This window comes from Molothrus ater, chromosome 13 (assembly GCF_012460135.2).
Source record: "Molothrus ater isolate BHLD 08-10-18 breed brown headed cowbird chromosome 13, BPBGC_Mater_1.1, whole genome shotgun sequence".
Classification (NCBI taxonomy): Eukaryota; Metazoa; Chordata; class Aves; order Passeriformes; family Icteridae; genus Molothrus; species Molothrus ater.
This window is the reverse complement of record NC_050490.2, coordinates 3669263-3679718: the sequence shown is the minus strand read 5'-3', so window position 1 is coordinate 3679718 and position 10456 is coordinate 3669263. Positions and strand designations below refer to the sequence as shown.

Genomic DNA, 10456 nt, shown 5'->3' with positions numbered 1-10456 from the left:
ATCAGATGCAGCTTCTGTGCTGCCACCCCACCACCTGAGGAAGGGCTGAGGGCCCAGGAGGGCTCCTGCCTGGACATGAAACACAAACCACAGCCCAATCAATCTCAGAAGCTTCCTGGCCAGGCCCTTTCCTGCCAAGCTAACAGAGCTTCAGGGAAAATCATGGCATGGTTTGGGTTGGAAGGGGCCTTAAAGGTCATCTTGTTCCACCCTCCTTCCATGGGCAGAGACACCTTCCACTATCCCAGACTGCTCCAAGCCTCATTTAACCTGGCCTGAACACTTCCAGGGATGGGGCAACCACAGCTTCTCTGGGCACCCTGTGCCAGGGCCTCAGCACCCTCATAGGGAACAATTTCTTCCCAATATTCCATCTATCCCTGCCCTCTGCAGTGGGAAGCCATTCACCCCCTGTCCTGCCACTCCAGGCCCTTGTCCAAAGTTCCTCTCTGGGTCCCTTGGAGCCTGTTTTTAGCCTTTGGAAGGGCTCTAAGCTCTCCCTGGAGCCTTCTCCTCTCCAGGTGAACACCCCCAGTGCTCCCATCCTGTCCCCAGAGTCCTGGGAGAGCATCTTGGGAAGAAGGAAGGGGACCATAACCCCAGGGCCATCCCACCTGTGACAGGCTGGATCCAACACCCCTGCTGGGTGAATAACACCAGCAGCTGGTCTCAGGTCAGGTTTCAGCAGGAGCTGGAGGCACTGGGACTCCCAGGTAGGGATGGACACAGAGCAGGAGGGGAGGCTGTCTCAGCTCGGGTGACTGAACCAGTTTCCAGGCACCTATTCAAATGCAAACAAAGAATTCACCCGGGGCAGGATGGATCCTTTGGCTTTGAAACCCCTCCGGGGAGCTTTAGACATGCAAATGCAGGGGTTCAACAAAGGTGGGACTCCATTCCCAGCCCGGCTTCAGGAGACTGGGACCCACAGAGGCATCATGTGCCTCCAAAATCCCCACTGCTCTGGGCCACAGCAGCTGCAGGACCTTGGAACAGCATTGTCCACACTTCTGGGAGTGAGCACAGGAGCCCCCTGAGCTCACAGCAACCCCACTCTGTTTTGGGGACATCCCAGGGCTCCAGCCTCTCTGTCCCAGTCCCAAAACCTCCCTGGCAGCTCTCAGCAGCCTCAGGAGTTGCTCTGGATTTCACCAGGAGCCAGGAGCAGCGTCCTGGTGTCCCCTCAGGGGACACAGGCCTGATGGCAGGTGATGAGGAGGAGTCTCCTGGGAGGGCAGGAGGACACCAAGACAGGTGAGGGGGGTCAGGTCCTCCTAGGAGCTGTTTTATGAGGAAAGCTCAGAGCCAGAGCCGAGGCTGACAGCTGCCTGGTGTGACAGGGCTCAGTACCTCCACTGGGCTCCAAGCCAAGCCCAGTGCCCCGGGATGCCGGGAGCCCTCCCTCCCTGCTACGTGCCTGTCTGATCGGGGCCAGCCGTGCCCACAGCCGGCAGAACAGGCTCGGCTGGCAGCAAGCCCGGCACGACGGGATGGAGCCCGGGGGAAGAGCTGGAACGTCACCCTGGGAGCACCTCAAACAAACCCACACAGGGCCGGTGCTGGCCCCGGGAACCTGGCATCTGTCCCACCACCTGCCCACGGGAGATAAAGCACACGGATTTACACTGCAGGGCCACAGGAGATTCCCAGCTCCCAGGGAAATTGTGGAGTTATGAGAAGCCGGCCACCAGAAAGCATCCCCGTGCCTGCCACGGCTCCCCAGGCCAGCTGTGCTTTAAATTTCAGACAAATTGAGCCTGACCTCTGTTTCCACACCCAGCAACTGCAAGGCAGACAGACAATGACGGAGGGATAACCACAGCCCAGAGCCTGGGCTCCCCACCGTCCCCACCCCTCCTGCACAAACAACACACCCAGAGACAGCTCCCTGGCAGTGCAGGACCGACCTCCCCTTGCTCAGCACCTTCCCAGCACTGCAGAGAGGGAATCCAGGCTGGCACAGAGAGCTGGGTCCGGGTCTGACCTGACCTGACCTGGCTGTGCCTAGCAGGGGGAACCTGAGGTTGGAGCTGGGTTGGGTCACACCCCCATTAGAGGAGGTTTCCAGCTTATTCCCTAAAACAGATACCACAGATCCGCCATAATTTACCTGGGCTGTGAGCAGGAGGGAGCTTCATTTATATCCACAGCCAAGGGAATACAGGGGTGCTCAAGGGAACCAGCTGGTGCTCGTATTTTTGCCTGGAGGAGCCAACTCAGGGTCATGCTTCGGAAATACTTCAGAAGCACAGCAATTAAAAGATTGGAGCTGGCAGGCTGAGCTGTCTCCCTCTGCCCTGATCCATGCCTGTGTCCACCCACCTGCATCCGCCCGGAATCACTCCTCTAGGCGGGCACGCACTCATCCACCTCCCGACCCGGTGGGGGTGGCACTGAAACTCCACTTGGCTCCATCCCCGAGCTGCTGCTGACCCTACGGGCAGGCAGGGCTTCTCCCCGCTCCCCCGGGGGTGCTCCCTGCTCCCCGTTGGCGGCTGTGCCTCTCCAGCCCCGTGGCAGCGTGTGCCGGCAGCGCTGCGTGCACAGCAAGCCCCGTCCTGCCCGCCGCAGCAGCAGCTGCACCCTGCGCTCCCCTCGCTGGGAGGAGCGGGGTTGGGTCACTGCGCTCCTTTGGCGGCTGATCCCGAATCACTGAGCACTGCTGGGTGGATCCGTGTGGCTGACAGGGCTCTGATCAGCAGCTCTGCTTGTCCCAGCATTCCCATCCTTTGCCCTCCAGCTGTTTGGCCGGTCCCTGCGGGGCCCCGGCTGATCCTGCCCACCCTGGAGCATCTTGCTGGGCTCGGGGTACATGCACAGGCAGTTCCTACCGCCTGATAGCCTGACTCACACACAAACCCTGGTCTCCCAGAGCTCAGAACAAGATGCCAGGTTTTCTTCCCATGGTGGAGGGAGGCCAAAAGAGAAGCAGCAAGACAAGAGCTCCGAGAAGCCTCACACAGGAAGGGAGGCAGGCACGGGCTCTGTGGTGCTGGCTGCAGTGCTCTCCAGGCAGGATGCTCCAGCCACCACCGCTGCTGCCACCTCCTAGCCCTGCTGTCAGCACTGATGGGACTCACACAGGGCCTCAGCCTTGGCTTTCCCACGCAGGAGCAGCCTTGGGAAGTGGGAGGAGGAAACGGATCTGCTCCATGTTCCTGGTGCTTCCTCTCAGCCCTCCATGCCCTGTTTTTTTTTTCTCTTGTGGGAGCAGGGAACAGCCTGTGTCACGGATAACAGAGGCAGTGACAGACACTGCTGGGCCATGTGAAGCACTGTGTACAGCCCCAGACTCCTCCCAGCCACCATCCTGCACCCTGGGACAGCCACCAAAATGCTCGGGGCTGGTTCTATCCTCCAACCCTGGGCAGGTTTGCAGGATGCTGTCGGAGGTGTGGGGGGCAGCAGCAGGATGCTCAACCCCCTCATCTGGCCAAGGCAGACTCTGAAATGCCCACCATGGGCAGTGAAGGCCCAGCTGCCTACTGCCAGGTGGGAAAAGGCAGGAATGCTAATGGAATACAGGTTCTAGCCAATGGATTTGCTGTGTCCTGGGAGTGTGCTCCAGACGTGAGGGTACAGAGGGGGTGGATGGTGGAGCAGGGAGATCTTTGTGGATGCTGAAAGACCACAGAGAGCACAGGTCCACCTTTGGGGAAACTGAGGCACAGCCTTCCAAAGGGGTGCATGCAGCCCACAGGGACCTTAGCCCATCCCTGTCCCCATGCCAGGGCACCAGAGCAGAGGACGAACTCCTGGGGCGTGGGACATCTCCCTGCTCCAGCTGCACACCCCAGCTTCAGGACATCCCAGGGACCGAGCTCCCATAGGGCACTCCAGGCAGGGATTGCCCTTGCCCAGGCAGTCCAGGGGAGCTGGGATGTTGGCTCAGCTCTGGAGGCTGCCTGCAGTGCCAGAGGCTGGCTGCCAGCCCGGGGACGGCGGTGGCAGGCTCAGCCCCAGTGCCCATTGTGCTCCTGAGGGAGCAGGGCTGGGGGAAGGGACACGTTCTGGCCTCAGCGTGGGACCGAGGCCACCATGGTCACCCAGAGCAGGGCCAGCAGGGCTGGGGACCCGTCACTCCTGCAGGATTAGCACATTCCCATGGCTGCTGAGCTGGGATGGGGCTGGGATGAGGAGGGAATGGGGTGAGATGGTGCCAAGGAAGGATATGGTCAGGTGAGGAGGAGGCTGGGGTGGGATGGGGCTGGGGCAGGATGGGAGCAGGGTGGGATAGGGCCAAGGTAGAACACTGCCAGGGTAGGAAGGAATTGCAGCAGGATGGGGCTGGGATAGGATATGGCCAGAGTGGGCCCATCCCATCCCATAGATAGGGCTGGGATGGAAATGGAGTGGGATGGTGCCATGTAGGGATGCAGCCTGGCTGGGATGGGACTAGAGAGGAACAGGGCCAGGCTAGAATGTGGCCAGGCTAGAACAGGGTTGGGATGGGATGGGGTTGGGGTGGGATTGGGTTGGAGTGGGATGCGGATTGGGATGGGATTGGGATGGGATGGGGTGAGGGTGGGATGGTACCAGAGCGTGCTGGGAATGGGGTAGGATGGAGCCAAGGCAGGATGTGGTGAGGGTGGGATGAGGCTGGGCTAGGATGGGGCTGGTGTGGGATGGACCCAGGGTGGAATGGGGCCACGGTGAAGGGGCCTGCCCTGGCTGTGGGTGCAGGAGGAAGCACGTCCTGCCTGGATGGAGGCTGTGAGCAGGGCTGTACCTCAGAGTGCTCGTCCTGCAGCCTGGGGCCAGGGAGGGCTCGGGAGGATGGAGCACAGCCCGCAGCATTCCCAGCGTCGTCGCTGTTAGTTTAACAATGCCCTGCTGGCCTGCATGCCGGGGCTAATTTTATCCTTGGAGCCAGGCCAAGGCGGCCCTAACTTTCCTCGCTGTGATTTATCCCAGCCATTTCCCTTCAAAAACAAGGCCCCCGTGCCAGCCCTGCTGTCTCCAGGCAGCAGCACACTGTCCCAGCCAGGGCAGAGCGGGGCAGGATCTGCCCCTTAGGGGGCTGTTTAGGGAGCAGGAGGGTGGTTGCTGTGGGAACCCCCCCTGGGGTCATTCTCCCCACACCACGGGGATGTTCAAAGCTGGCTGGAAGCCAGGGGATGCTCAGGCAGAACCTTCCCCGGGATCCTGGAGCAGCTCTGTTTTCCACAGACATCTCTGGGAAGAAGGTGGGTGTTTTTTCTACCAATGATTTTATTGAAAAGGCTGTGGGGCTATTTTTTTCCCTTTTTTTCCTTTTTCCTCCCTTTTCCCAGTCAGCAGCCATACTTGAGAAAGAGATTTCTCTTTGCCTCTGTGCATCTAGTTAAAAACTGATCAGTAAAAATGCTGCAGAAAAATGGAAAATATTGAAAACATCTTGTGACAAACAAACAAAAAAAATCTCTTCCAAATAAAGATATCTTTTCTTCTCTCTCTCTTTTTTTTTTTCCATCAGAAAAGCTTTTAGTGTGCAAAATGTCGACCGCTTGGATTTCTCCTCCCAGCGGGCTGGGATGCACCCACCCCTGCTCCAGGAGAGTGGGTTTTCAGAAAGCTAAAAATCACTGGGCAGAGACCCCAGCACCGTTACCTCCCCACCTGTCCCTCTTGTGATCCCCCCACGCTCCTGCCAGACCCGTGGCAGGGTGGGAGGTCCCCAGGGAAAGAAAGGAAGAGGTGGCACGGCCAGCCCGCGGGCGAGCCCTTCCCTGCCAGCCCGGGAAGGGGGAAGAAGCCCAGAGTCATTTGGTCACTAGCGTGGTGAGTTCCAGCCCGTGCGAGGAGCCGCGGGGGCTGCGGGCAGGGCGGGACGAGGCTTAGAGGTTGTCGTACATGCGCAGCGTCTTCTCCAGCTGCTGGCTGACGCGCTGGTAGAAGACGATCTGCTGCCTCAGGTAGGACTGCATCATCCTCTTGAAGTCGGCCACGCGGCGCTCGTGGAAGTGGTTCATCTCGGCCTGCAGGGCGAAGCCCACCACGCGGCAGCGCTTGCGGATCCCGTCCGCCTCCTCCTGGTCCATCCTGCCCTCGTCGCTCATCCGCTGGCTCTCCTTCACCTTGGCAAAGGCGCCTGGCGGGGCAGGAGCAGCGTCAGGGGATGGGTGCGACCCTCGGGCCCCTTCCCTGGGCAGCCCTGCTTGAGCCCATGGCCCCCCATGCCGGGGCACCAGCCTGGCCCCAAAGGAGAGGCACAGACCTGCCCCATGGCAGGGGGGGATCTGCCTGCATCTCCCCCTGCTCATCAAACCTTTCCCTCTCCTCCAGGCAGGCAAAGTCCGGGAGCATTTTCCCTCCGGACTCTGGCACCCCAGCTCTTTTTCCATCCTGGGCAGTCAGCCTCATGTATAGCTGGTTTTGGGGGTCTGGGCTCCTGAGTGCTGTGACTCAAGGCTTGGGGTGCAAAGCTGATATGGAGCAGTGTTAGCACAGTGAAGCACCCCAGCCAAGCTTGCCCTCCAAATATTCCATGCCATTCCATGAATAGGGGTCAGGAGCAGACCTGGGAGAACCCAGCCCAAGGAAGCAGTGAACCAGGATGTGGCAAGGGCACGTGGTGCTGTCTGGAGCTCAGCTGGGAAAGCATCTCCCACTCCCAGAGGCAGCTGATGCTCTGACACCAGTTTTTCCCTCTCCTTCCATGTTTTTTTACAGCTCGGTTTCGAAAGAATCCTGCCTGGCTCCAGCCCTGCATTCCTCCCCCTCATTAGCACAGAGGCTAAAAAACTAAAAACAGGATCTGGCCCGCACTGGGCTTTCTTCCCTTCTCCCTGCCCCTTGCCGGGAGCACCAGACCCGGGGTTACAGTGCTCCTGCTGCGCCAGCCCTGCTCCCAGAGGGGAGGAGGAGGAGGAGAAGGAAGAAGCGAAGTTTGGAGGCCAAATCCTGCCTTCCGCTCTGCCCACGCGGCCTCGCTTCCGGACAGGATCCAGCCCCTCTCCATGGGTAAACAACACTCAGAGGAAAGGCAGGGAAGCTGCCCGGGCAGGATTGAATCCTCCCTGTGCCCTTTGCCTTCCCAGCCTCCCCCAGGGATGCAGAGTGATGCACAGAAATCCTTGCATGTTGGACACAAACAGCCCTGGCTTCACCCTGGGGAAAACCTGTCCTCCACACTCTGGGGACACTGGTGTGGGTGTCCCCTCCCTGCTGCGGGCAGCTGGGCAGGGAGGAGTGTGAGTGGACTTTGGCCCCACACCCACACTGCTGGCTGCCTGGGTGCAAAGGGACACCGAGCCCTGCCTGCCTGCTGCCTGCCCCAGGGAGAGAACAGCTGACACTTCTCCCCCCACTCTGATCCCACCAAATCCAGGGAAACAGGACAAATGGGACATGGGGAGCTCTGATGCCCTGGGGGTGCTAACCCCCTCCTGCTGGGCTTGGAGGTGCAGGGACATACTCTTGAAAAGTGTGACCCTGGTTGTCCCCAGAGGTTCAGTGTGTCCCCTATTCCACTGCCCTGCCCCCTCGGCCCCTCTGACCAACCCAAGGCCATGTCCAGCCATGTCCCAGCCCTGGGGGAGCAAGCTCTGGTATTCCTGCTGGCCACCCATTCTCTGCCTTGGCAGGAAGGGAGGATGAGGAGGGACAAGTGGCAGTGGGTGGGGATGCACAAGAGGTGCAGGGCAGGTCACCTCAGACATAACAGCAGCAGTGCTGGCTCCTGCTCACGATCTGGGGGATGTGACATCCCTGCTGACCACCCCTGGCAGTGCTTTGGGAGCACCAGCAGCAGTTACAGAGTCCATGGGATCACTGGGGCAGACTCTGGACCCAACAGCCCTAGCAGACTCTGCCAGGCTGGGCTGACTGGAGAGCTGTGCCAGCAGGGACCACACCGCGCCCCTAAGAGGTTCCCATCCCCATTCCCATCCTCATTCCCCATTCCCTTCAAGGCCCAATGAAGGATTTCCTCATTGCATCCCCATCCCACTTGCAGCACCATTCCCACTCACATGGGGCCACTCCTGGGGAGAAGAATGCCTCTTTACCTTTCTGCAGGTGGATGATGTCTGGGAAGTTGGAGAGGAGCCCTTGGTACAAGGAGAGAGTGTCCAGCATGAGGAACAGGTCGTTCTTGGGCTGCTCAGCGAACATCTCCCCCACAGTCTCGTACGTCTTGCCCGTGTGGGAGATGGCATTGTTGAGGGCATCCAAGCTGTAGGGAGGGTCCATGTGGAAGGAGTGGCTGATGGCTTGGAAGGCATTGCCCAGCTTCTGGAATTCCTTCCGGAAGCCCCCCACGTGCTTGCGCACCAGCTCCGACGCCACATTGGTCAGCTGCAGGACGCTGTCATCCATCTTCTTGCTGAAGGCCTTGAAGGCATCCACGCGGTCCTCCACATCCTGCAGGTCCTGGTGCTCTGTGGGAATCTGGATGGTGAGGAGGAAGCTGGCGCCCACCATCTCATCCTTCTCCGCCCGGCGTTTGCCCAGCTTCCACTGCTTCTCGTCGCGGCAGCAGAGGAAGTGCTGGAAGCCCTCGTACTGGGAGAGGACGGGGTGGCTGGTCATGTGCTCCATCCAGAGGATCAGCCGCCGCTTGCGCTTCTCGATGAAGTCCTCCTCGAAGCGGCCGGTGGCCTGCTTCTCGGGCAGGTGCGGCACCGAGATCACCGTGAACTTGTGCAGCAGGCGGTTGTAGAGCCAGTCGAAGTGCTTGTAGCGCCGGTACACGGGAGAGTTGAAGTTGCTGGGCGTCAGCTTGTAGGAGATGTAGCTCTTGATGCCCTTGAACTTGGTTTGCTTGGTGGGGTCCTCCACGGAGCAGATGAACGGGTGGGGGTTGGCCCTCCACTGCGGGCCTCTGGAGCCCATCTCGATGCAGTAGGTCTCGGCGATCTTGGACATCAGGGGCACGTCGCCCAGGATGAAGGCTTCCACCCCGGAGCGGACAAAGCAGGAGAAGCGGTTGAGGTTTCTGCCCACCACGCTGCCCCTCTTGGAGGAGCCCATGCTGTCCTGCCTCTCCAGCGCCGGCTTGGGCCGGTAGCCGGCGTGCTGGTGGTGGCCATAGGCTGCCGGGCACGGCAGGCTGGGCGAGGGGTGCCCGTTGGTGCCCGGCGCGCTCCGCGGCTCCTCCACCACCGTGCACGCGTCGTCCCAGTCATCCCAATCGTCATCATCATCATCCTCAAAACTGCCCTGGTAGGAGATGCCGGGGTTGGGGGATGCCGAGTACAAGGAGGAATCGTGCCCGGGGGAGCCGACCGGGCTGCTGGAATAGTCCGTGTAGTTGGAGCCCGAGCGGGAGCGGAGGATCTCGACGTAGGAAGCGGGGAAGAGGCCGGTCTCCCCACGGCTGTTTTGGCCCTGCAACCACCCGTCCAGGGAGTTCTCGCTGAAGATGACGAGCTCCTCGTTCTCCTGGATGCTGATCTCCTCTTTGTTTTCGCTCTGGAAGTTGTAAAGCGCTCTGGCTTTCAACGCCATGGCCGGTCCCGGGTCGGGAAGAGGGGGGGGGCAGCCAGCGGAACGCAACCCCCCCGGCCAAAACACCCCCCCAGTCCCGGCAATACCGCGGGCTCGCGCCGCTCCGGGATCACCACCAGGCGCTGTGGGAAATGGCTTGGCTGCTTTCCCAGGAAAATAATAATAATAATAAAAAAATTTAAAAAAAAGGTGGAGAAGAAATCCCTTACGAGGTGACGCCAACGTCCCTATGTCCAAGTGACCCCCCGCGATCCCGGCGCCCCGCTTAAAAAGAACATTCTCCGTTTAAAAACGGCATTCCCTGGATAAAAACAAGATTCCCAGTCACGCGAGCGGCGTTCGCCTGGCTCCTCCGGGATGTGGATCCCGGCCGGCCCGAGAGCCGGGCTCTGCCATGTCCGCGCAGGGTTTATCTCCCTGGGAGGCTGATCCCGAGCTTTCACTCTCCGGGAGGAAAACCCCTGGCTGCCAACGAGGAAATAAATCCAAAGCGATTTTTCTCGGGGCTCCTGTGGGTATAACACCCTAAATTTCCCGTCGGTGGGCGCTGGGAGACCGCCGGGCACGACCTCAAACCCTGCCCAACCTCCCGGTGATCCCGGGATTTTGCAATTCCTTTCCGGGCCGACTTTCCCGATGGTTGGTGGGGTCTGGTTTTTCCCTGAAATCCGTAAATCTCACGCAGGACGGAGGCGGCGCCGGCGGTGGTGCCCGTGTCGGTGTCGGGGCCGCTCCTGCAGCCACCGGCTATGACGGGGCAGCGCCGGGGCCGCTCCCGTTGACGAAGGGGTGGCGGAGCCGGCCGCCAGCCTCCCGTGACGCAGGGCAGCGCTCCGCGCTCCGCCGCCCGGTTCGCGGCGGGGAGCGGCCCGGCCGGGCCCGGCCAGCCGCACGCTGCCCTCTGCAGGCAGCCGGCCCCGGGGGCACGACTCCCCGCCCGCGGGGGCTGCGGCTGCTCCCGCGTCCCCGCCGGGTCGTACCCCTCGCCCGTGCCCGGTCCCGGCCCGCAGCGCCCCGTGCCGGTGCC

At 60.9% G+C, this 10456-nt stretch overlaps 1 protein-coding gene across 1 annotated transcript; it reads right to left on the bottom strand.

Annotated features, from left to right (window-relative positions):
• Positions 1–5191: 5191 nt before the first annotated feature.
• Positions 5192–10206, bottom strand: SNX33 (sorting nexin 33). The gene is made up of 2 exons (XM_036389939.2): positions 7989–10206; positions 5192–6070 (listed from the first exon to the last, which is right to left on the bottom strand). The coding sequence occupies exons 1-2, from the start codon at positions 9427–9429 to the stop codon at positions 5817–5819; spliced, it is 1695 nt and encodes a 564-aa protein (XP_036245832.1). The 5' UTR covers positions 9430–10206; the 3' UTR covers positions 5192–5816.
• Positions 10207–10456: the final 250 nt, after the last annotated feature.

Bases quoted from the DNA above. Each gene is read 5' to 3' on its own strand.
- SNX33 (XM_036389939.2), bottom strand. From the start codon at position 9,429: ATGGCGTTGAAAGCCAGAGCGCTTTACAACTTCCAGAGCGAAAACAAA. The intron at 6,071-7,988 runs GTAAAGAGGCAT...CTGCCCCGCCAG, and splicing joins CATCATCCACCTGCAGAAAG to GCGCCTTTGCCAAGGTGAAG.